The sequence below is a fragment of the Diadema antillarum genome, unplaced genomic scaffold (genome assembly GCF_040938485.1).
Source record: "Diadema antillarum isolate AM-2024a unplaced genomic scaffold, OU_Dant_1.0 seq00000345_RagTag, whole genome shotgun sequence".
In the NCBI taxonomy this organism is placed as follows: Eukaryota; Metazoa; Echinodermata; class Echinoidea; order Diadematoida; family Diadematidae; genus Diadema; species Diadema antillarum.
Window position 1 is genome coordinate 1,011,137 of NW_027271356.1, and position 27,388 is coordinate 1,038,524.

The 27,388-nt window shown below is 38.9% G+C and overlaps 1 protein-coding gene across 1 annotated transcript in view; it reads left to right on the forward strand.

The window, feature by feature from the left end:
- The window catches only part of LOC139730975 (guanine nucleotide-binding protein G(q) subunit alpha), a 70,105-nt gene that overhangs the window by 26,549 nt on the left and 16,168 nt on the right, over positions 1-27,388 (forward strand). Inside the window, exons 2-3 of the mRNA XM_071641854.1 lie at positions 3,375-3,559; positions 20,648-20,802. Coding sequence (XP_071497955.1) covers positions 3,375-3,559; positions 20,648-20,802 — 340 coding nt within the window. The remainder of the gene's footprint in view (positions 1-3,374; positions 3,560-20,647; positions 20,803-27,388) is intronic.

Below are 27,388 nucleotides of genomic sequence, written 5' to 3' on the forward strand. Positions count from 1 at the left end.
TATGATGTTCACATACATGCACATGTATACAATTTTGAAACGTGATTAGAGCAAAACATGGTTGCGTCCCAACTCACCTCGATATAAACAGCATTTCAAAAGGCCAATTCCAAATGTGCATATTTTATAGTCAGCATTTTGCTCTAATCATGTTTACAGGGAAAGCATAGATGCAAAACATATAAAGATATTTATAATGCTGTCATCTTGATGCCTTTCTGGTTCATATGAAGTAGACACGCATGCTGAACGGTTCGTTACAATAGGAGTTTAAAATGTTTCAACAATGCACAGTGCATGTTTGGGATATCTGCTCTTTTTTGAGCTTGAAAAAATTTGGCATGAACAGTTCTCCAGTGAATGGCCTTGTGTACAGTGTTTGGAATCAGCATTTTGAATCAGCTTTTCATAATGCCAATTCTGCTTTGGCATTTTGAGCATAAACGGCACCCTGCATAAAGGAGATGGCAATTTCATAGGGCACAAGCAATTTCATGTTTGTCTTATGGATGCTTCTTTTCCAAACCTATACCCTTTTCCATACAGCTGAAAAGAGCAAATACCAGTATAATACGTACACCATTTGTACTATATGGCATTTTAACATTCGCATGTCCTTCCAATTGGATAATGTCATCACCACCTAATTCTCCTGCTGATACAAAAACGTCTTTGGGCCATGATGTAACAACAAGCGTGTGTAATCCCTTGCCCTTTTGTTACTGTTCTGTCATTAGCAGCAGTTAGTAGCAGTACTTTAGTGCAGAGGAATCAAGTATTTACAGTGTACCTTTCATTTCAGGAAAGGAAATTTAGTAACAATGTGTGTGGAGCACAATAAGAGGCTTGTGCAGCAATGACAAGATACTGTATACGCCATATATTTCGTGAGTCTAAATTTTCGCAAATCGGGAATTCCCAACGATTTCGCGAGTGGTTAAATTTGCGATCGTGGAGTCCTGTACTGAGCGGAGAAATGTACATGCGTACGTCACATTCACATCGGGATCAGAGTCAATATTTTCGCGTGTCTTTAATATCGCGAATAGCACCCGATTCGCGAAATTCATGAAATAAAAACCTCGTGAAATAAAAACCTCACAAAATATTCGGCGTATACAGTAGATGATTGTAGAATTCCCTAACCTTTGTAATTTATGTGTGCAATTTTGATGAAGCTGTTACCATTCTGTTTGATTTGAATATACAAATGTATTTGTGCACCATGAAACTCGAACATGGAGTGAGATTGTATTGGGGCAGCTTTTGAATGACGGTGTATCTACAAGTGAAAGGGCAGATGCCAGTATCCTTCATAGGTAGATACTCAAGTGTAGCAGGTGAAATTAGGAATGTTCATCAGTCCTTGATCAGTAGTCGCTTCTTTGACATGATATTGTGCACTTAGTGGTACTGCGTGTATAGAATGCGCCAGATTATGACATGATACCGAGTGCAGCAGCGTGTACTGGCACTTAATTGCTACCAGCATATCTATACCTGTCATTTGAAATGAGTTTCCTGGTACCTAATGCAAAGTGCTGCCTTGTGAAAAGAATTTTCAGTGAAGATTTCAATGTAATTTTTTTGTTCTTTTTGTGGTATATCATGAGCTATCCAATAAGCTAGTGTTGGTTGTATGTATGTGTGTGGGTGGACAGAAATGCTGATGCTGTATTTTTCTCTTTACAAAAAAAAAAAAAAAAAAATACTGACTACTGGGCCTATCCAAATTAATTAGATTGATACAGAAATTGCATAGGCCAAAGCTGATTATTGGTAGCAGTGTGTTCAAAATGCCACTCCCTATGAATGACCTTCAGCGCTAGTCCTAACGTTGTGTTTGAATAAAGGATGGCAGGTGTATCCATAAAATGCTCACGATGTTGCAAGGCTTTTCTAGTGACAGGAATTGTGGTGGTAATGTAGTGAGCATTACATGTACATAATGTGAAGGTGGTGCCTGGGAAATACAGTGTAGTCCATGCATTGTACAATGTGTCTTTGCTCTATGCCACTGTCACTGGTATGTGTTTATGACTGCATGTAGGCTATTAAAAGGTCTGCCAGTGTTTTGTTTAGTGTCATGACTCTTTTCATCTAATATGATTTAATTCTCGGTATAGCCAGTACCTGAGTGCCTTGTGGCAAGCATCGTTTTAGATGCATTATGGGATAGCTCAAGGGACAAACTTGCCACGGTTTTGGCTGCATATGCACTCCGGTCATGTTCCGTCTTTATCCAAGGGTATTTTTTGTTGAAGATTTTTTTACTTTCCATCATGTGACCAACACATTGAAGCCTTGCAGTAGTGAACCATGACTCTAGTGACCGCAAATCAGTAAAATTGAGAAGTTTAGCTATTTTTTTTACTACTTTTTACTTAATTCTAACCAAAGAACAGCAGCAAGAGAAAAGCAGACAAAAATTGCATTGAATAGCATGGTAACTGAGACACGCGCAAACCAACTGGAAGTGACGATGCCCCCAAGGAATCCCACAGTGCATCTGTGACAGGGCTTTTTAGCGTGCACAGAAGTTTTTCACGGAATGGCGATACAGAGAATTCTCTGTGCTTTCCTTCCAAATGTAATTATGAATTCCATGTCATAAATTTTTACCGATTGGCGATATCACATCTATTTGATTCTGAAGGGGGCATGTTTATTAATTTGCTGGCTGAGAACACATGCATGAGCTGCTTCCCTGTGAAATATTAGGGCAGCCCCTTCATGTTCTCCTTTACAAATATGCATTGCATCAGAGAATAGATCTTTACAGTCTACTGTAAATTCATAAATTTTTGTGGTTCGTTAATTTTCGCGTATTTCGCACTACATGTACTTCTGGCTCGCCCAAATATCTTCACTATTTTCTGTGCACATTGTGAATGGGTTGACAATTGCGCAGCACGAAATCGGGAACCCGCGAATGTCTTTGAGTCGCTCAAATAGTAATCATGAGAAAATATTGACATTTACAGTAGTTTGGTAAGCGTCAATGTAATATTACCTTTTTGCGACAGCAAAAATGGTTGTACATAGCAAACAGGCATGTGGCTTTTGTAGGTACCCTGTAGTATGAACATATGACTTTTTTTGAAAAAAATCCCTCTCAGAGCAACATTCAATTCATTTCCTACATAGACCTTAGTGTGGATAGTGGATACAATGTATGTATGGAGGCATAGTACAGCTACTTGATGATTTTGTTCTGTAGAAGTGCTAATGAAACTTGACTGGAAAGACTGGCTTGCCTAATACATGTATTTAAAAAAAATATATCTTCAGTATTTGTTTGTATTCTCTTGATGAAGGCAGCTTGTGATGCAAACACCTGAAAATTTCCCTTTGTTTTTCTTTTGTCGTTGCAGGTACTGGAGAGAGTGGTAAAAGCACATTCATCAAACAGATGAGAATTATCCATGGGGCAGGCTACTCAGAAGAGGATAGGAAGACATTCACCAAGCTTGTATACCAAAACATTTTCATGGCCATCAATGCAATGATCAGAGCCATGGACACACTCAAGATCGCCTATGGCGACCCAACAAACGAGGTGAGTTTGTAAGAAAGCAGTGTTTAGAAATGCACCACCAGTACTAACAACCAGACAGTGGTTCATCAACTCTTTGACAAGTATGTAATATCTTCCTTCTCATAATCACGACATAGTCTTGCTATTTATTATCTCACGAAGGCATGTGCAAGGCTGATTTTCTTGTACATTAAAACATATGTGACCCGCTACAACAAAAGGATCCGAAAGTCGGGGGAAGTTGATATTCTATAAATGACATGACTTTATTGCCTCACTTTTCCGCTTTAATTCCATATATAACATGACACATAAAAGTACTCGGTTGCAGTGATATTGGTGATTTTATAAGATTATGTCGAGTGGTCTAAGAAATCAGCATTTCGAGAAAACCACCTTCAGAGTTTTCCCTCTGACGAAATCGTGATCAAGGGGAGGTAAGACAGTTTTCACCTCTTGACAATAGAAGATATGCTCCTAGCAACCTCCATGATGTTCATTCAAGCTTAGTGCCTGCGGTCTACGCACGACCAATCAGTAACCAGGATGCCATGCACTGACCAATAAGATTGCTCCCTCGTTGCTAGGAGCGGAGTCTATCTGCAGCGCTAAATCCAAATCTTTGGACACGTTTCTGTTCCTCTGAAAGTCAGAAAATCATGGCCTAGAAAAACACTATTTTCTTGCCTTTCCTTTGGTCATTTAGCTTCAAAATTTTGGCAGAGTTTTGACGAAACATTAGACTACAAAATTATGCCAAAACCAGAAATTTGATGGTTCTGACAGATTTTGATGATCTGACTTCAAACTCGATTTGCTCGGCTCATCTGTCAGCGACTTACGGGTCCTTCTGTAGTGGCGGGTCACATATGTTGTGAGATTATTGTGTAGAAGGGAGTGGAAAGTTCGAACTGCTGGCCTTTGTTGAATGATGATAAAGATATTAGCAGGTGCTGCCCTAATGAGCAGACAACAGTGCAAGAGTGCAGACAACGTCATTATGAAAACATGTTTTCATCTGTATTTTTGTAGAAAATGTTTGCCCCTTGAGATATTAATGTATCAACTTCTTTCAGATCAGTACTTCCAAGTATGCCAATCCTTTCGAGAATACAGCTCAGAAGGCATTTTATGACCTGATAACACCATCCTGTCAACTGTTTGCAGAAGATCTTCTTACATTTTATTGAATAGTTCCTATATCTTCCAGTAGCATTAAGGAGAGAACATATGGGATAAATGCTTTATCATTGATCTGTCATAAGTTGAGCATTGTCATAGCTTGATCAGCTGAATGCCTGTTATTAACAACATATTCATCCCATTTTTGTTCTGTGTGATACTCCTGGCCTTTGATTATGGTGTAACTTGCATTGACCTAAATTTTTACACAAAATACAAAACTTACGAAACTTGGATACTGTAAAACCAGGACTTTTCACGTGCATGTAACTTTCGCGAATTTTGCGAGGAGCCAAGATTCATTAAAGAGTAAAGCGCACTCGAAGGTTTTGGTCTACACAATGCTTTCAATTGCAGTGGCAATCACAGAAGTTTCATGCCTGAAAAAAGGCCGTCGGCTCCCATTTGTCAAAGTTTAATGCTGCGAATGTTTCTGGTTATTCAGTATGTGCAATGCGAAATACAAGTTTGGGGGAAATATGATGTGGGTGTGTAATGTCCAAGATTAGTTTTGCCTGGAGTCAATGGTGACATCAGCATCATAGTTATACTGTCAGGGGCTTTAAATGCTTACCTGTGCATTTGATTTCATTCCAGACTTAGTTAAGAATGAGAGTGTGCCGTGGCAACCGATGTGGCAACCCACCAATTATTTTAAAGAATATTATTTCCTTGTGAACCATGGTAAATCTTGTTAACGTACATTAGTTTCATGGGTGTTCTAGGACCTGTGGCTGGGGGTGAGTAGGGAGGGTTGTTCCCTCTGAAACACCTGTGAGGGTTGCCTGTAGAACTCAGAAGTCCTGTGGCAGGCAATGTGTTCAACTCTCATGCTAAGAGCTCTCTGCTGGCTGGGTCCAAATGCTTAAGCTACGCTGACACCATGTTCCCAGCAGCCACGGCGATCGTGTTTGAGGCCACTCTCTACAAAACGGAATCGATGTGAAACAACGTTGGGGGACAGGATGGGCAAACGTGACATGGTGTGATTGCCTTGTCATATTTTTAAACTTTGCCACGGCAGTCACAGTGCTGATCGTGATGAGAAACCTAATAGGCCGTAGTAAAATGAGGTGAACGCAACATAATGTGACAGCACATAATAGGCCATAACAAAACTTGAAGGCAGTCTATAGTGGGATGCAACGAGAAGTACTGTATACGCTATAATTTTCGCGTACATAAATTTTCGCGAATTGCCGCTGTCACACATTTTCGCGAGTGGTTAAATTCGCGATGGGGGCACCAGAGAAAATATGAATTGGCAAAGAAAGTGTGAATTTTCAACTTACTAGCAAATAAGAATGATACTAGTTATACACTGCATGAAAAAAACTTAACCAAACTCTGCGAACTAGTAAGTTAGAATTCAACATTTTTGAAGTGGTTAAGTCCATTGCGCTAGATTTATGACGAGTGGTCCCCTTGCGATAATGGATTGGCTCTCTACAGTATTCGTAAGTAGACGTGGACATGTTATGTACGTAAACAAGCTTAGCCAGTTGGTCTATTCGGTAAGCCATGACATGGTATAGAGGTCTACTAACGTTAGTACTGAAATGTTCGTATCATCAAGGCAAGGGATTCATTTTGGAAGGTAATATTTTCGCGTGTTGTTAATTTCGCGAATAGCTCCCGACTCGCGAAATTCGCGAAAATAAAACCCCCGCGAAATATATAGCGTATACAGTATCTGTAGTCCAGCCTGACCAGACGCTGTGAGAACGTCGTCTGATAGCTACATGTACACTGGAGCGAGGACTGGAACAAACAAGAGTAGAATACAGAGGGGGAAAAAGGGAGAATATCCCATGTGTCCACAGGGCACTATGTTTCGGACAAATAGTTCTGCTGTGGCCTCCAGGAACAAGGTCTTAACTTAATACGTACATCTCTGATTGCCAAATCCAAATGATCCTCTAGTCAGTGCATTAACTTGTATACAGTATATCTGTAGCTGTATTATAGCAGTTGTTGCAGTCATGAAATGAAGCAGGATCCTATATACCATGTTTTCTTTTTGAAAAGATTGCAGATAAACTGTAATGTAACAAATTTTAGGGAGCAGTTACCATATGAAATATCAGTGCAGGCATGTGTTGTATGTAAAGGCTGTTCATACTTCGAGGCATCGGAGAACATCATGTGAAGTTATTATACCCCCACCCACACAGAAGCCGGATTCACACATACAAATTAGCGGGATGACGATCGCGATGCTCATCCCGAGTTTTTTTGCGAGCGTCCACACGTACCAAATTAGCGGGATAGCGATCGCGATTGGTATCCCGCTAATTTGGCGAGCATCCACACGTACCGAATTATCCCGCTAATTGCCGATAGAGATAACAGCAAAGCCTGCAAACTGGGTCACACAGCGCCCTTCTCTATCACTGCCTGCGCGCACTTACCTTTGTCCATTGTCTTTTACGCGTCAGTGGTGTGGTTAGCGCGCTGTTGTTGTTGTGCTCCAAAGAGGTGAAGGACCTCTTCGCAGAGGCCTCGCTGTTGTCATGTGCGCATTGCGTGAATAGTGTGTGGGGGGGGGGGGGTATATAGGAATCACTCTGAGGTCGGGTGGCCAGTCGGTCGGGTGGGCGGTCGGGTGGTGGGGCGGGCGGTCGGTCGGTCGGTCCGTTGCAAAATCTTGTGGATCGAACTCCTCTCTCATTTTTTGAGCAATTGATCCCAAATTTGGCATGTGTGACCACTATCAAAGGTCGATGTGCAAGACACCTTTTTTGTTAGTATGGTATAATACGTTGCCATGGTAACGGCATATTTTCATAAAAACTTGTGGATCGAACTACTCTCTCATTTTTTGAGCAATTAACCCCAAATTTGGCATGTGTGACCACTATCAAAGGAAGATGTGCAAGATACCTTTTTCGTCAGTATTGCATAATGTGTTGCCGTGGCAACAGCAATTAAAAAAAAATCTTGCAAAATTTTGTGGATCGAACTATTCATTTTTTGAGCAATTGATCTCAAATTTGGCATGTGTGACTGCTATCAAAGGTAGATGTGCAAGACACCTTTTTTGTTAATGTCACATAATACGTTGCCATGGTAACGGCATATTTTCACAAAAACTTGTGGATCGAACTACTCACTCATTTTTTGAGCAATTAACCCCAAATTTGGCATGTGTGAATGCTATCAAAGGAAGATGTGCAATACAACCTTTTTCATTAGTATCACATAATGCGTTGCCATGGCAACAGCAAATTTTTAAAAAATCTTGCAAAATGTTGTGGATCAAACTACTCTCATTTTTTGAGCAATTGACCCCAAATTTGGCATGTTTGACCACTATCAAAGGTAGATGGGCAAAACACCTTTTTTGTTAGTATCGCATAATGCGTTGCCATGACAACGGCATATTTTCATAAAAACTGGTGGATCGAACTACTCTCTCATTTTTGAGCAATTTATTCCAAATTTGGCATGTGTGAATGCTATCAAAGGAAGATATGCAAGACACCTTTTTCATTAGTATTGCATAATGCATTGCCATAGCAACAGCAAATTTTTCTAAAATCATGCAAAATGTTGTGGATCAAACTACTCTGTCATTTTTTGAGCAATTGACCCCACATTTGGCATGTGGGACCACTATCAAATAAAGATGTGCATGACACCTTTTTTGTTACTATTGCATAATGCGTTGCCATGGCAACAGCAAATTTTAAAGAAATCTTACAAAATGTTGCTCTTTGAGCACTTGGCTTGAAATATGGTACATGTGACTGTTATAGCATGAAGATGTGCAAACTTCATCTTTCATCATTGTTGAACAATGTGTTGCCATGGTAACAAATATATATTTTGAATGAAAATCATACAAAAATACTATGGATTCAGTTAACTCCTTCAGTCTTTGAGCACTTGGCTTGAAATTTGGCACATGTGACCGTTATAGCACGAAGATGTGCAAACTTCATCTTTCATCATTGTTGAACAATGTGTTGCCATGGTAACAAATATATTTTGAATGAAAATCATACAAAAATACTATGGATTCAGTTAACTCCTTCAGTCTTTGAGCACTTGACTTGAAATTTGGCACATGTGACCGTTATAGCACGAAGATGTGCAAACTTCATCTTTCGTCATTTTTTAACAATGTGTTGCCATGGCAACAGTATATTTTGAATGAAAATCATACAAAAATTGTGGTTCAGCAAACTCTTTCAGTTTTTGAGCATTTGGCTTCAAATTTGGCACATGTGATCACGGTATAACCTAGATGTCCAAAATTTATCTTTCGTTGTTAAAAATGTGTTGCCATGGTAGCTATATTTTGAATGAAAATCATACAAAAATACTATGGATTCAGTTAACTCCGTCAGTCTTTGAGCACTTGGCTTGAAATTTGGCACATGTGACAGCTGTGATATGTAGTTGTGCTAACTTCATTTTTTGTTATGTCAAACAGTTTGTTGCCATGGTAACGACATTTTTAAATGAAAATCATAGAAATTGCCAATCTACTTATCTTACTCAGGTTTTGAGCACTTGACTTTAGTATGGCACATGACTATCGGTGAGCGAAATAGACATCTGTTCAATGTTGAACAATACATTGCCATGGTTGCTATTTTTTTTCCAATAAAAAGGATACAAGTTATTGCTGGTTGAGCTAACTCTCTCAGTGTTAGGTGGGGGTATTAATCACATTGAGTGATACTTCCAAGTTCTATTTAAGGCAGGTATTGTGCAAAGTTTATACATTAGCACGAGAGTTTGTACATGTGCCCATTTGATGAATACAGCTGGGCACTTACAGTTTGAGGGATCAACAATAAATATTAGTTTCTGTTGAGTAGGTGAGCACTACTGCTGGCCTCATGGCCACAGGCTAGGTAAAATGACCATGAATGACCTGCTTCTAGAGTTCATCCGATCACCACAGACGTGCATACAAGTTAAGTTTGAGAATTCGCCTCTAGCCCGCTTTGAAACCACAAAATCCAAGCCTTAGTCATCACTTACTTGATGCACCGCGTTATTTCATTTTATATTGTCTCTAATGCAGTACCTGCAGCCTTGAGAAAATCTCAACTGGACCCTCGATCTCCAAAGATTTCTCATCAGTCAGTGGCAGGATACCAGTATGTTAGTTCGGGGTATATTGGATGGGAAGACGAAGAGAAATGGCTAATCAAAAAATAGCCGACGCAGTTGTAGCAAAGCAGGCAGGGTTCGGATCGTATTAACAGGCAGTGCGCGCGTGACCCAAATCTGTGACTTAAAAATACCTGACTTCCGGAATCGCCGCATTTGCACGTCACCTTTGCATCACCTCGTATTTTATCGCTCAGTAGAAACAGCTCAAGTGGTCGTAAAATACGAGGTGCTGCGTTGGACAAAATTCGTGGCGATGCCAGGGATGTGAGGTGCTCTCAGTAGAAACACACTCTAAGTCCATAATGCACTGCAGCTGAAGAATGGCATACTGTAAAACCAGAAACATTCACAGCATGAAACTTTTGCGAATTGCCACTGGCATTGCAATACATTGTGTAGACAAATACTTTCACATGCATATTTCTGTAATACTTTCGCCAATCTTGGCTCCTCGTAAAATTCACAAAAGTTTCATGCATGCGAATTTTTTTTTTTTTTTGTCTTACAGTTTGGGCAAAATAAGTTTGACAGTAGGATACTATATTTGCCGGCGATAAGTCTGCAGCGCTGGATAAGCCCTATACCCTTACTTTGGTGATAAAAAACTGGAAAAAAAAAATCTAAGGGGTTGTTCTGATCAAAATTTCATTACTTCTCTATATTATATTGCTGAGAAATTTTGTTGTTTCTCCATCTTTTCATGAGTTTTATAACAATAAGTTATGTTTGTTTGATATTAATTTTGTTCCTTTTGATGCAAACTTTGCGTCAGAATTTTGAATGATATTTCTGCGTGTAGGTCTCTAATGTGAAGAATGACCGAGTGTGTGTACACTCACACACACTATTCAATACTCCGTAGCCTAGTACCGGTGTGTCTTCATTCACGCACACTATAATATTCAGTAGTCAAGTATTGCATGAGATAGTGCTATTGTGTTATGTGTGCAGGATTGCAATCGCTGCAATGGCTATGCATGCCAACTGGCAATCAAGCTGTGCTCTCTTATAATTTTGAACACTTTTGTTAAATCGGCACCAGCGACAGTGCAGTGATAAGTAGGTAATGGAAAAAAAAAGTTGTCACTTGACTGCAGAACATATCATTGTCTGTAAAATTGATCAATTCAGTGGTTGATATCGCGTTGGTCATTGGCACATTGCATAGTCCCATACATGATTATGCGTGTTGGTTAAAGTGTATCTTTGGCCAAAAAATTATTTTGGATATGTGAAAGAGACACATTTCAGTAATCCATTGCACCGTCTTTCAGTTATGATGCATAACATGGCAACTGTTACAGCAATGGCAGCCACACTTGGGTGATAGAAGCACTAGGGATATCTTCATGTTATGGTGTTGTCTGAGGTCATGTGATGATGAGTATGTGTTAAAGAGTATGTGCAAGACTCTCTTTTCTATGTTAAAGTTTACCTGCAAAACTCTCTTTTGACAAATGACTTCACATAAGTTGCTTGGATTACAACCTAACTGGGGTCATAGATGCACTGGGGGTACCTTCATGTTATGGTGCCGTTGGAGGTCACAGGATAAGGTCAAAGGTCATTTGAGGTCATTTGTTAAAGTTTACTTGCAAGACTCTTATCACACGTAACTCGACACGTGTTGCTACAATGGCAATCAAACTTGGGTGATGGATGCACTGGGGGTACCTTCATGTTATGGTGCCGTAAGAGGTCACATGATAAGGTCCAATGTCATTTGAGGTCATACGTTAAAGTTTACTTGCAAGACTCTCTTATCACACGTAACTCAGCACATGTTGCTACAATGGCAATCAAACTTCGGTGATGGTAGATGTCTCTTGGGAAGTTGAAGGTAACCACAAGGTCAAAGGTTACAGACAGGGGTCAATGAACTTTCAGGGCCCAATGTTCAAGTTTTTAGGGCGCATTTCGTTTATGGCTCATAACTTTTGATCCCTTTGTCCGTTTGTGACCAAACTTGGATGGAAGATGTCCCTTGGGGAGATGAAGGTCGTCACAAGGTCAAAGGTCACAGACAAGGGTCAACAAACTTTAAGGGCCCAATGTTATGTTTTCAGGGCGCATTTTGATTGTGGCTCATAACTTTTGATCCCTATGTCCGTTTGTAACCAAACTTGGATGGTAGATGTCCCTTGGGGAGTTTAAGGTCGTCACAAGGTCAAAGGTCACAGAAAGGGGTCAACAAATTTCTAGGGCCCAATGTTAAGTTTTTATGGCGCGTTTCGATTATGGCTCATTACTAGTGATCCCTTTGTCCGTTTGTGACCAAACTTGGCTGGTAAATGTCCCTTGGGGTGTTAAAGGTCACCACAAGGTCAAAGGTCATAAGCAGGTCAATTAACTTCTGGGAGTTCTAAAAAATATTAATTCCTTGTACGCGAATGGGCGAGACACAATTTGGCACTTGCCTTGTTCTCTGAAAGTTGGTGCAATGGACTACTGAAATGTGTCTCTTTCACATAAAAATAATTTTTTGGGCAAAGATACACTTTAAAGGGATAGTTCAGTTTTGGTGGAGATGAGAATTGGATTTTTAACTTTTTGCGAGATACCAAGAAAACACTTATGATATAGTCCAGAACGTACCATTTTAAGAGGAATTCAAAGTTTATTTGACGAAGATCGGGTTTGGAATGACTGAAACATCAAAAAACAAAGTAAAACAAAGCGATCGTAATAAAGTGTGGGTCCCACACTTTATTAGAATCGCTCTTTTTTGATATCTCAGCCATTTCAAAACCAATTTTCATCAAATAAACGTTGAATTCCTTATAGAATTACATGCCCTTTCACATTTTAGAAGAGGTTTCTCATTATCTCACCAAAAAATGTTAGAAACCTGAAATTAGGTCTCAACCCCAACTGTACAATCCCTTTAAGCAGGTGATTTTCTGAGTTGGAAAGATAATTTGCTTGTGCCGGCGTATAGGCCTCACCCCGACTTTATTAAGCAGGTGATTTTCTGAGTTGGAAAGATAATTTGCTTGTGCCGGCGTATAGGCCTCACCCCGACTTTACTGCTGTATTTATGTGAACAATAGTGCGGCCTTATCGCCGGTGAATACGGTAAATGTGTTACAATTTTATGCAAAAGTCTAAGACAAGTCCCTAAACATATTCCCCTTCCTGCTCGTACACCTCATTTCATAAGTGGCTACATTTCTTTGTGGCCATTTTAGAGAGCTGTTGCCAAATATTATTAACTCTGAATGGTTACATTTTTGTCTTGCTGGCGTAGCGAAAGCAAGACAGTGTAGGCGTAATTTTTCCGTTGTCAGCATTGTCAACAATTTGATGTACTCAGGAGGGTGTTACAGAGATGGAGTGGCAACTCTTCGTAATTCATGCAAACACATGTTTGGGTTCAAGGCGTTACAATGGGATGTTTAGCATTCCACTATGCTTTTAAGTCATGCTCGGCACCGCTTTAGTTGCAAGACAAAGTTCAGAGACAAAGAACGCATTTCACCTTTCGTTGAATTACAAGCTTTATTTCACCGTAAAATTTTGAATGAAATACTCGAATTGATTTATTATAGTTTAGGAAAGAATTCCATATTTTAAGTATGTATTTCTAGTTTCTACGTAATTCGCAAATTGAAATGAAATGAAAATTAAGCCCTCTTAAAAACCTAATATTTTTATATAATGCACACATTTCCGCCTGTTAGTTTTCTATCTTTAAAAATCCTCTTCTCTAGAACCAGAAGTGACAGAGCTAAGTTAATACTATGAGTTAGTACATTGATGATTGCAGTTTCAAGTTTGTTCATGGTGGAATCATGGTTGCCCCAGTTGGGACCAAGGGGAAGGGCGTGGGGAGGGCTCCTAATGGGGCCTATATCATACATTTTCATCTTCTTTTTGAGAACCCCATGACCGATTTTCACCGAACTTTGCAGGTAGCATCCCTAGGGGGATAGGATCTCAATTTGTTCAAATGGGGACTGTGTCCCACCTGGAGGGTCCCCAAGGGGCACAAACCTCCCAAAATTAGGGAATCTTTAAAAATCTTCTCTAGAATCAGAAGTGATAGAGCTAAGTTAATACTATGAGTTAGTACATTGATGACTGTAATTTCAAGTATGTTGATAGCAGATCTAGGGGTGTCCCCCACCCCTTTGGGGGCAGGGGGAGGGGGTGGGAAGAGGTCAGAATTGGGGCCTAAATTGTACATTTTCAACTTCTTCTTGAAAACCTCATGATTGATTTTCAGCAAACTTGGCAGGTAGCATCCCTAGGGGGTTAGGATCTCAATTTGTTAAAATGGGCACTATGCCCCTCCCAAGGGGGGGGGGGGGGGGGCACCCTGAGGCCACCATCCCCCCAAATTAAGGAATCTTTAAAAATCATCTTCTCTAGAACCAGAAGTGATAGAGCTAAAATTGCTACTATGAGTGGGGAAGGGGGTCCAAATTTGGGCCTTAATTGTACATTTTCATTGTCTACTTGAGAATGCCTAGTCAAATTTTAGGAGAGCTGTGTGTAATTTAGATTAGTGACTGCGTGAAAGGTGAACTTGCGATACTCAGGTGAGCGCAAGACCCCCGGGTCTCATGTTTTTGACTGGCTCCAACAATGCAGTTTTTGTTTTTTTTGTTTTTACTGGTCATGTTCGACCAGTAAATTTGACTTCCTGAAAAGTCACTGGTCCGACAGTGATTTTTACTAGTCTAGGACCATTGGAACGACATGAGTGTTAAGCGTTATGTAAAGTCCAACAAGTTCAATGGTCAATAAACTTTACCAGATGGGCACTGTACAGATACTATTGTGGTGTACTCTCAATAACCTTCCACAGCTTTGAGCCATGAACATCAAATTTATACCACAGGCACATCACGTAAGATGCCAGTCGAGTTCGAATATTGGTGAATTTCGACAAGGTCAGGAGGTCAATGAAGTGTACCTGATGAGCCCTGTACACATTATATTGTGGTGTACTCTCAACAAGTTTCTACAGCTTTGAGCTGTGACCACCAAATTCATACCTCAGGTACCTCATGCCAAAATAACAATGAACTATGACCACAAAACTTACACAACAGGTACATCACCTGAAGATGTAGGTCAAGTTTGAATATTGGTGAAGTCGGACACAGTCAAAGGTGAAAGGTCAATGAACTTATATTGAAAAATTCTGTAATACTGTGATATATGGCCGAGACACTGCTTGGCATTTGCCGTGTGGTCTTTGATGTTGGCTATCAATGTTTGGGTAGTAAGTACCTCGTGATTACACTGCTCCCTAGCTATGATTATGGTAGTGTATATGCCATATATTTTGCAGGGTTTCATTTTTGTGGATTTTGTTAGTTGAGTGCTATTCGCAAATTTAACTATGTGAGAAAATATCAACCCTGATCCCAACATGAATGCGATATGCACACATGTATGCGTTTCTCTGTTCATTATTGTACTCCATGATCGTGAATTAACCACTAGCAAAATTGTTGGAAAGTCCCAATTTTGTGCAAAATTAGTCTTGCTGAATATATATGGCATATACAGTATTTCGGTTTGTGGTCTGATTGGCCACAATGTTGGCTTGCCGCAAGAGCTGTCACATTGGTCTATAAACTGTTCAGCTATTGAGGTCAGATGAGCTTCATCTCAAGCTTGGGTTTAGTGTGAAGTATACTTTAGTGATTTATTCAAATCCACAACAAACATAGGGAATATTTATCAATTGCTTGCAAATTAGCAAACAAAATTGATATGTTCAGAAACACATTTCATGCACATTAAGTTAGTGACTCTTTCTTTTAAAGTCTGAAAGCAAACACAAATTGCAAGTTTTGTCAGAACCTGCATAGAGGAAGCAAGACATCTAGGCGTCACTTTTTCTTCATTGTCATCAGCATCAACTATTGGGTGTGCTGTCAATGACTTTCAACAGCTTTGAGCTGTGACCACGAAATGAACACCACAGGTACTTTACCTAAAAATGGCAGTCAAGTTTAAGTCTGACAAAGTCAAAGGTCAAAAGGTCAATGAACTTTCCCAGATAAGTCACTGTGTTGTGACCAGTGTACTCAATTTTTCACAGCTTCGAGCTATGACCACCAAACTCACACCACAGGTAAGACACCTACAGATGCCTGTCAAGTTTGTAAATGGGTGAAGTCTGACAAGGGCAGAGGTCAAGGGTCAATGAACTTTATACATGATAATCTTTATATGCATAACTAGTATTGTGGTATACTCAATAATTTTCCACAGCTTTAAGCTCTGACTACCAAATTCACACCACAGGTACACCACCTAAAGATGTTGATCAAGTTTGAATATTGGTGATGAAGTCCACCAATGTCAAAAAAACAAAAAGTCAATGAACTTACATAATAAAATACAAAATGTGATGTGCAGGTGAGACATTGCTTGGCATTTGCTTTATTTGTGGATACACATTTCTCAAAGTATGTGTGGCCAGTTGTCCTGTGTGTATTCTAATCAAGTTGTGCCTAATTTTGGGTGCAAATTAGGTCATGGGAATGGATTGATGTCAAAATGAAAATAAAGGAAACAGAGCTTACCTCGACCCTGTAGTCATTTCATTTCCGTCATGGTGCTTGTTCAAAATATTTTTGCATACTAAGCGAATTAGAGAGTTGCCTGTTTTGATTGACAGACCCTGGGTTTTGTTACACAGCTGTTGTATGGAATATTGATTGCAGTTAGTAGTCGGGAAGGAGACTTGTTCATTGTCTGAACACTCAGTTAACATCTGAACAGGTTCGTTAACCTGTTTCAGGCCCATCTAATGTATAAATTAGTTCTATTAGAAGTCTGATATCCCTCAGTGTTGAAGCATGAACTTGCAAGAGGAAGGAAAGTGTAATTTGGACGTCAGATCCAAGAGGTGTTCTGTGACTGCAAGTCTTGTAGTCTAGATGCTTGTGGGTACAATCTAGCAGTTTTTGACTTCAAATTGAACATATTTTAGACAGATTCAGCATCTACACCATTTAGTTTACTAGTATTTTTTGCTCTTCCAGCAAGCATTTTAAGGCCATCTATGTATCAAGATATTGAATCATTTGATTTCTGGCTTGCGAAAATTTTCTAGGGGGAAAGTATGACTTGAGAGAAAAAAGTGAGGTAACATAAATATTGCAATCTCTGGAACAATGATTTTGATGATCAAGAGTAATGAGAAAAAAAAAAAGAAAGAAGATAGCTGTATTAAAGTTGCCCTTCTGTGGTTTAGAGGGCACTTCTGGCAACACTCGCTGAACTTTACTTGCCCAAGTTGAAGATTTTGTTAGTGAACCTGATGACTGTAGCAGTTGCCCTTTGGGTCTTTTGCCTGGTGTACAATGCATGCAATACATTGCAATACAGACACCATGGACGTGCACACATAGTAGACTGGTTTACCAACATATTCAAATTTATGGATGTCTCTTCCATCCTGATGTAGTAACCAGCTATTCCATTAACCTTCCCCTCAAAAGCACTTTTCAATACTTGGCATTCAGTTTGCACACATCGGTTTTTGCTACATCAGGCAAACCTCATTCAAGCTTTTAGGTTGTCAAGGAGAATCGTCAGGAAGGCATGCATAGAATTGGAATATGTTGGTAAATTGGTCTATTGAGTTCTTATCTGAACGAGCAGCACGCTCAGGTTGTCTTGTGTTCATTGCCTATGCTTAGCAAGTTTGAATGTTATTGCAACTGATTGACACAGTGCCTTACATTGGCGTAAAGTAAACTACCAAATTATTCAGTGTTTAGTAGAAGCCATGATAATTAGAAGCTTTGGTCTTTACGTTGGTTGGTTGGATCAGTTGGTTGGATTGTGGATTTTTTTCTTTTGGTTGTCAAACAATGTGACAGGCACCATGCGTGCCAAGTTATATGACAGTGTGATTTCAATAATTTATAGTTCATTCTCATATGTGGACAGATTCTGAGGATCCCCCCCCCCACTTCATGTAGTGCATTTTGCACAAATGTGGTAGAAAAACAATAACAACAACAAAATAGTCCAGAATCTTGGCTACGGTAGTTTGTTTACATACGTGTAGTTCTCAGCACATTGCTTTATTTGGCCACTGATTGTGTATTCCTATACCCTTAGTTACGTGTATGACATTCAAATATGATAATGTGTGAACCAATGGGTATTCTGCATGGACTGTGTAGCACACGCATTGCAATTTTACCAGGGCAAAGAGTTCTCTTATCTTGCTGTTGGTTCACTATGAAGCCCTGCTCTGTATTGATGGCATATAACAACAAAGTGTGCTATGCATAATGTGGACAGTTACCTCACATATTAATTGATGTTTTATTTAGAATGCCAAATACAAATTATTGTATACACTCAGCAATGACGTGATTCTCACAAGGCATTATAATATTTTAGTTCGTACTGCTTATAATGAAAGTTATGAGAAGGTCAAACCCATCCTGCAGTGGGAGGAATGGGAAGCAGGGGGAAATTTTTAGCGTTCATTTCCGCCCTTGATTTGTAGTAATCCATTACTGATCCAGAGAAACTGGGCCCAGTGTGACTGAGCTGAAGCTAATTTATCCAAGCCTGTGGCCTTGAGTAGGATCAGGCATTCAGCAGCTTTCCATAATGTATTATTATTCTCATGCTGCGTGCACAGGGAACACTTCACCCATCGTGTAATTAATTGCAGTTTTATTGAAAAACGCTTCATACACATTCCTACACGAGTCTTGCCATAGGCACGGCCAAGTTCATCATCATCTCCTTTCACTGCTGCACACCGTTGAATTATTCGAGGATTTTCAACTCTTGCCTTTTTATAAAAGTTTATTTGCGCTACCCCAAAAACATTTTCATAATGTTGTCTAGCCCATATGCCACTTAGGAGAATGCTGCTCAATATGTTAATATTGATACTACTCTGTTTACCATGGCAACCGGCAATCATAACACATGTTGATGATTGTAATGAATACTTAGTATCAGGAAGTGCTGTTGGTATTCATTCCCTTGTCCCATGAGATTCCCTGGGGTAATGTAGCTGCCAAGTGTATAACAATCTGGAAAGGTGCTTGAAGTTTGAACATCATTTTCAAGAAATGACATATCTGATTGCATGTCAGTAGCTCTCAAAATTGTATCGTATCACAAACTCTCCAGCATGAAGTAACAGATGATTGATGCTGTCACACCTCAGTAAATTTAGAAAACATACACATAACCATCGAATGTGATTTTTCCAAATCCTGTGTGTTGGTAAAATTTAAGCTGTATTGGAATGTGATGCAAATTTCACTTTGCATTTGATGTCATTTACACTTCTGTAAATTCGCGCACAGTAAAAAAGCAGGATATTACTATTGTATCCCCCATAGACATTGCAGATATGAAGATATCGTCTTGCGCATGGCAGAATGTTGTTAACCCTATGTGCACTCCTACAGCCTAGCGACAATCTGCCATGTGCTGGGAAGCGCATTAACGACAATCTGCCATGCGCATGTCGATACTAAGATTTTTGGAATCAAATTGCAGTGTATGCAGGGATATAAATCTCAAATATTCTTCTCCCAACTAATTTTCTTTGTCATGCACTATGATACATGTGCATGAGATAGTTCTCGGGATGTAGGAAGATGTTACCATTTTTTTTTCATGCTGGTGAGGTAGTTATGGGGGTTTGTTTTATGGAGATGAAATTATGAAAGTTGATGCAAAAACAGTAACTTGCTTTTACTTATGCACTAGAAATTTTCCCTGTGCTGTGAAGTAGAAAATTGTTGACCTTTACATTTAGAGATTGCAAATCTGGTTCTTGTTTCAATCAGGCAGAAATTTAAGAAGTGTGTCAACTCCATTGTTATTTATTCATTTTTGGTTCAATTTCCTGGATTATATCACACAGTCCTGTTGCTTTTGTTTCTTTCTTTTAAAAGTAGTTTTGAAACATTGTATTTTAGTTTGTATGTGTGCGTGTATTTGATTAAGGGTGTGTTTATGCTCAATTTGCAAAGGCAGGATCAGCATTTTGGAACTGATTCAAAGCTCTAATTATACTTTCTTTTTTTCAAGCTTGGGAGAGAGTGTTTGCAATTGCTTTGTTGACTGTAAGCAGAGGCAGATCAAATTGGGGTGCATGCTTTCTCGGAAGTTCTGGACTGAGTGTGTACATTGTTTATGTTTCAACTGGCTACATATTTAGCTACATGTTTAGCATGTCTAATACAGTATAATATAATTTTTCTTTTTGCTGGTACACACGTGTGGGCTGTAGACAATGATAGGAAATACGAGTATCTATTTTAGCTACAAATTGTTGACAAGATCGTATTGTATTGTAGTGAGCTCTTCTTGCATTCATGTGTCTCTGTACGCATGGTATACAGTGTACCAACAGGGAGCTCAAGCTAGAAAGAACAGCATCTGCAAATTGTACATTGCACAGTAATTGAAAGGGCGGCAGGCCTGGCTTTCACGTGAACCAGAAAGGCATTGAAATGACATTATTTATTTCACCACGTATATATGTGATTTTGCATTTATGCTTCCCCATGAAACATGAAAGGCAGAATCGCTGATCATAAACGCACCTTTTTGTGCATTTTGAAATGTTTTAAAACGGCGTTTATCTCAAAATGAGCATGGAAGCAATGGCGTATTGCACCAATTACATTTCAAAATGCTGATTATGGCCCCACAAAATTGAGCATAAATGCACCTTTGTATGTGGTTTATGCCTCCACCTACAGATGCAGCAGTTGTTTTCCTGTGAATTTTACTAAGAGATTGTATTGTTTTTCTTTTCTCTTTTCTTCCCATGTGCAGAAAAAAGCTCAGGAGGTCAGATTAATAGACCATGAAACAGTAACAACATTTCAAGAGCCACACATAGCATTTGTAGATAGTATATGGAATGATTCAGGAATTCAAGAGTGCTACGACAGGAGGAGAGAATACCAGCTCACAGACTCAGCAAAATAGTAAGTAATTCCTTTAACGTTTTGCTTTTGACATCTGTAAAGTTTGTAAAACATTTGGACTGTAAAACATCAGATTGTGAAACATCAGGCACAAATACATTTTTTCAGTTCTTAGACAGAGATGACCAGAGAGTAGCAGTGGTTATGTTGTATTCTTACATGTTGACAGGTTGCTTCATGATGTTTTTGAAATGGCTTATTAAAAACAAAAGAGAATATATTTCTTTTTTTTTTTGTATGTGGCAGTTTTGCAAATCTTATGGTGCCATGAACTCTGTAACTATATGGCCCCAGTGCAATACCTTGGTGCTAATCTTTTGACTGAACTGAAAGTTTTAAAAATAAATTGCAAGGGGCCTTTGAATATGTAGGTGTATTTTTTAAAAACAATGACCAGTATGATGACATTCTGATTTGAGACTTAAAGATTATCTGTTGGAACAAACTGGGGTGTATCACACATGCTGACTCCAGAAATGCAGAGGATAAGAAATACTATAACTGTATGTGACTCTGTAACATGTGACATGTTGAGATCAAATTGCACGACGTGTGCAGTATTGATGTATGAGTGTAAAACCAGAAATATTTGCATAACAAAATTTTTGTGAATTGAAGCCGGCAGCCTTTCTGGTGGCATGAAGTTTTTGCAGATTACCACCAACATTCAATGCATACAGTGTAGACAATAACCTTTGCATTTATTTTAATTTTGTGAGTCTTGGTGGGTCACAAAATTCGCGAAAATGTCATGCATGCAAAAATTTCTGGTTTTACGGGTAAGCATGATTGACCTGAGAATGTGTTGCATAATTGATTGCTGCACTGACAGTGATTCAGATGTTACTTCACGCAATAAAAATGTTATCCCAATATGGATTCAAAGAGTTCTGTCATAGCCCTGGGTCAGGTACAGCAAACTCTGTTTTGTTTCTCAAATCTTGCACCACAGAAAATCTTCACACCAAATCTGATTTTAATTTCATAAATATGGCATACTATGATATCTTCAGTCATTTTTTTTTCCATAAAATTTTCATATGATTCTAAACTTTTGTACAGGGATGTTTTATAATTTCAACTTTTATTGGATCTCTTAAAGCTGTTCTTTATTTGAAAATTTTGTCGAAGAATATTTCAATCTTCAATTCTGTTCAGTATCCATACAAAGTTTTAGAAATGAAAAAGAAGAAAGTTATGGGAAATGTCTTTATAGGTAAATTTTGTGGAATTGCCAAATCAGATTCTCATTCACTACAAAGTTTTCAAAATCTCAAGGACTTTTTGAATTCAAATTGCTTTTGTAGCAAACACTTGCAAGCAAGTATTCAAACTTCTGGAAGTAATTGCTGGATTGTGTTTGCTGAGCTGCATTCTACAGAAGGGGGTGTGTCATTGTCTTGCAGTCCCTGTTTTCTGTGTGTTATGTGTAGGCAGCTTATCAGACTGGGCCAATTTTACCCTAAGCTTGACATTGACCATTTAGCAATAAATTGAATAAAATCATGCAAGTGATCCAGTGTGCCTGCATGTGAAATTCATACGGTGAGAAAGCCTTGTCCCGATAAAACGGTCGCTGAAGCGTATAGGGTAGCAAACACCAAGCACCTATAGACGGAAACATCATATAAGCCCGTTGCAGTTTATGGAACTTTGCATGTCTTTAGTACCACCCACGCATGCTGCAGTGGACCACAAATAGAGGTTGAAACCTTGCCTCGATGTGCCGAGCTACTCCTGTGCGTCACTGCCTGACGTCAGCCTCAGAGTGAGAGAACAGTGTAGTGAATGAGAAAAGACTTCTTTCCTGGAGTTACCCTCTTTTTCCTTTTTTCATCATGAAAATGTGCCTGCTAGAGCCATTTCATCAGAGAAAAATAAGACAGAATTTATGGATTGTTTGTCTGTTTGTTGTTTTTTTTTCATTTCTGAGTCACAGCTTTGTGTAAAACTATCAAATCGCATGTGTGTGTGGGTTGATTTGGGTGTGTATATGCCTCTGGTGTGTTTGTTTATGGTAAAATATCTTAGTGAGTTCAAAACATTATTTTGATTTAACAGTTTAGTCAGTGGGGCTCCACACTGCAGTGTAGCGTTATAAGTTTCACAAGTTGAATTAGTAGAGCAATGCCAAATGCGATCCTTAGTATGTCAGATTATTTATCAAATTCAGATACCCAGGGAATTCAAAAAACAAGATATCCGCTCTGAGATGTAAACTTTGCAAACTTGGAAAACTTGATGTATGACTGGAATTTGAAAGAACTACTGCTTGCATTGTTCTAATAGTTTGTGTTTTATATATGGAGTACTTGTTGATAAAATTATGAGCTTTAACTTTTTCTGGCATGTGTAGGGCAGGTAAACTGTAGACGCCAAAATGTAAGTTGTGCAGAAATGTCCAGAGCCTACAGCAGAGGCAAACTGTAATCTGCTACTTAAGACATTTTGGGTACTGTATACGCTGTTTGTTAGCTTTTTTTTCGTGAGGGTATAATTTTTATGAATTTCACAAATTGCTGTTGGACTGCAAATTTAACAACGCACAAAAATTTCTCATGTGCTAGTGTAACTAGAGAAGCACTCAGAAAGCGCAGACCTCTGCCAAGCTAGCAACTCATTTCCACCTATACATACACGAATGCAATATCTAGATAGAGAAGTCCTTTGTTCATGCCCTCAGCTTTCAGTTGCATGGCACCTTGCCAGAGCCAGGGAGGTGCTAGAGAAGGAGAGGCAACTACTGCTCTCCTTTGAAGTCATGCGCGGCACCGCCGAGAAGTTATGCGTTCAACTACAGGTGTTACCCATGTGCTTTGACAAAAGAGAGCATCAATAATCGCGGACTAGCGCTCTCTCTCTTTCAATGTGATGGCAACAATGAATTTGTGTACCTTGAATTGGAGCAGCGAATGAAAATACAGTGTAAAACTGACAATTTTAACAGCAAATAGTTTAAAAGCACGCTGGAACACGCTTTAGCGGAGTACTTTATTTGAAAGATCAAAATATATCAGATTAAAAAATAGAAAACTAACATGCGGAAATGTGCGCATTATAGAAAAATATCAGGTTTTTAAGATGGCCTAATTTTCATTTCATTTCGATTTGCGCATTACAAAGAAACTAAAAATACATGTTTATAATATTGAATTCTTTCCTAAACTATTCTAAATCAATTAGAGTATTTCATTTAAGATTTTACGGTGAAATAAAGCTTGTAATTCAACGAAAAGTGAAATGCGCTCTTCGTCTCCGAACTTCGTCTTGCAACTAGAGCGGTGCCGAGCATGACTTCAAAGCGTAGTGGAATGCTAGACATCCCATTGTAACGCCTTGAACCCAAACATGTGTTTGCATGAATTACGAAGAGTTGCCACTCCATCTCTGTAACACTTCCCTGCCAGAGCAGAGCATGCGCTTTAGTGCACGTACATACATGTATGTAAACCTCCAGTACGTGCAGCTAGAACTTCGGAGTTCATTGACCTTATATGTCAAAATATAAAAAATCCTTCAAAAATCCATAAAAATTCCCGGATTACTACCAAAATTTAATCATGTGTTCCTCGTGCCATTATCAACTTTTCCTGCAAGTTTCATTCAAATCTGTTCACAACTTTTTTGAGTTATTTTGCAAACAGACAAACCACTGCCAGTGATCACGTAACCTCCTTTCTTGGCAGCGGTAATATTGCACTTACAATAGCCTTGGTGTCAGCTCGCGAAAACAAACATCTCACAAAAATTTTTAGACCTCCTTATTTGTGAAAATAACAGCTTATACAGTAGTTCATTATTGCAACAGTGTAGGTGTCCACAAGAGCCTGTTGCACAACTACATAATATACATGTACGTAACAATGCCTGTTGCACAACTGACAATGCCTTAAGGCATATAACCAAGTGAGTGACATAAGAACAAGTCAACTTCGGTTTGTCATTTGGCAATTGCTTTTCAGTGGCAAATGAATAGCATGATATTGAGCAGGTGGTGTATTTGGTTTGTATCATACAAGTTTTGTGTGCCCTAAATCATGGCAGATTCAAGTTCGTAGCAAAACATGGGTTTACATTGCCTATGTGTGATACGATCAGTCTGCCTGCCATTATACTCATATTTGATATCTGTTGAAAGGTGATTTCTTTGAAATTTGCTAGTGACGTTGAGACTGCTTCGAATGAGGCATAAAATGAAATGCCACCCTCGTGCTTAGAGGCATAATCAAATGTCTTGATTTCTCGGTCAATAACAATGAAGAAGTAAACGAGGTAGATTGAAAAAGGATTAACAAGCCATTGAAATACATGACGCATATTTTCCTGTGTTTGTGCAGACCTGAATCTTCACCCTTTAACAATGAATTGAATGTAGTCAAAATGATTGAAATCAAAATTTGAACTCATATTTTTGCTTGTCATTCTCTAAAAACCGAAAATTCCATTCTTCGTGGATTAGTTGTCGAAAAGAATAGACAGGAACATCATTTTTTGTGTGTAAAGGAGATGTGACAAACTTATTTCTTGGAAGAGAAGCAAAATGAAAGTCATCTGATAAAAAAAAAAGCAAAGCAAGAGCAATTATGTGATGACTCAGTCACATCACCAAATATTTCATTTTCTCAAGGGTACTGAGTCAGATAACTGGCTGACTTTTATTCAGTTACAATTACATCTACAATCTTTTGCTCTAATTGACACAAATAGTGTATATTGCATGTTTAGATGCATATCAAAAGAATACTTGCTATAGCTCAGAACTTCAGCACAAGCACCTGTTTTAGACCAATTGCTTTAATTAGCAATGTCAATAAATTTATTGATGTTAATTTGTTTGATCACATCTTACGAGGATTCATGTGCTAGCTTTTGAGACATTGTTTTTCATTAAAGTTAGCATTATGTAATGATCTCATCGCTGTGTTGGTATACTGTATACGCCGAATATTTCGTGAGGTTTTTATTTTCGCAAATTTGTCAAGTCAGGTGCTATTCGAAAAAATAATGACTGTGATCCCGATATGAATGTGAAGCACAGGTATACGACTTACATTTCTCTGTTCAGTACAGTACTCCATGATCACAAATTTAACCACTCGCGAAATCGTCGGGAAGTCCCGATTCACAAAAATTTAGAATCACTACATTATTATGTAAATATATGGCATATACAGTACTTGATCTCGACCCAAAGTTACAATTACAAATGTCTCAGTGTCAGTAAATTATGCATGGTCTCTTGCAATATTTTTCACATTCACAGTTGTATAGTGTAGTGATGTGACTGTTATTTCAATGAATCAGAAATCATGTGCAATATTCATATTATTTGACTTTACCAAATATTATCCAGGCTGTTACTGTTTATGCAATGTACAATGTATTGTGCAGTGTTTCCATTTTGTGAATTTCTTTAGTCAAGGGATATTCACAAAACTAACAATTCACCCTCATATTGCTTTGTTATATAGTACATAATCATCAATATTTTGGCGGATTAATTTTTGCGCTGAGTGGCTCAAAGGCACATTTGCAGTTCTTGAATTCACCCTGCATAATTGCTTTGTACTCGCATGTTTTCATCCATTCACAGAAAAGTTGTGCCACCCGAACCATTTAAATGTAGTGCCTGCACAGAAACTATGAGTGCATTGTATGTGGTATTGCAGACACAGATGCTGAAATGAATATTAGGGGTACACACACACACACACACACTCACACTCGTACCAGGGAGGTGCCACTGATGAAGCCCACAATTCAACCTGTTCAAAATGTGCAGAGGAAATTGTGAAGATATTTTTGCGCGTTCTAAAATTCGTGGTAGCCAAAAGTAGCGCGAAATACGCGATAATTAGTGTACCTCAAAAATTTCGGCATTGACAGTATTCCAAGGTGGGAAATCACTTTCTTATCTCCTGAAGATGGATAATTACCTTTGTTCATCCTTTCTCTCTGCTTCTTAATTGCGAATTGAATCACTCTTAGAATTTTCTAAAGTCCCACTTCTCGAAATATAAAGCAGTTGTACAGCTTGTAAATCAAGTGGTTAGTTTACCCGGCAAATTGTGTAGATGAATCTATATTTATGATGTAACAGTGAACTGTGTCGTGAAAATTAATACCTGTTGTGATTGTAGTGACAAATTGGAAGTTGAACCTTGCATATCAGGGAACTCAAAGTAAGTGTTATGGGTACATTGACAACAATGCATGCAGTCCTTTAAACCAGTAACTTAAGATCGTTCATCGGCTTTGAGGTATTATGGCAACATGTGCATAGCTTTTTGTTATGATAATGACAAGGGATACGCGTAGTCTGTATGTGCCATATTCACCTCTAATGACAAACGGAGGAACCCTTTACCACACATTCAGGAGATGCAGACAGAATAGGAGAATGAGAAAGAGAGCGGGAGAGAAAGGGAGAGAGATGGAGAAGGGGCGGTGGAGGGAGAGCATGGAAGAGGAAGAGAAGAGAGAGCCGTAAGAGAACGAACGCTCATTCAGTCAATGGTTCAGTGTGCAGCGGCACCCTGTTGTGTGCTTCTGTGTGTAGGCTGGTCTCTGCTGTCCTGATGGAGAG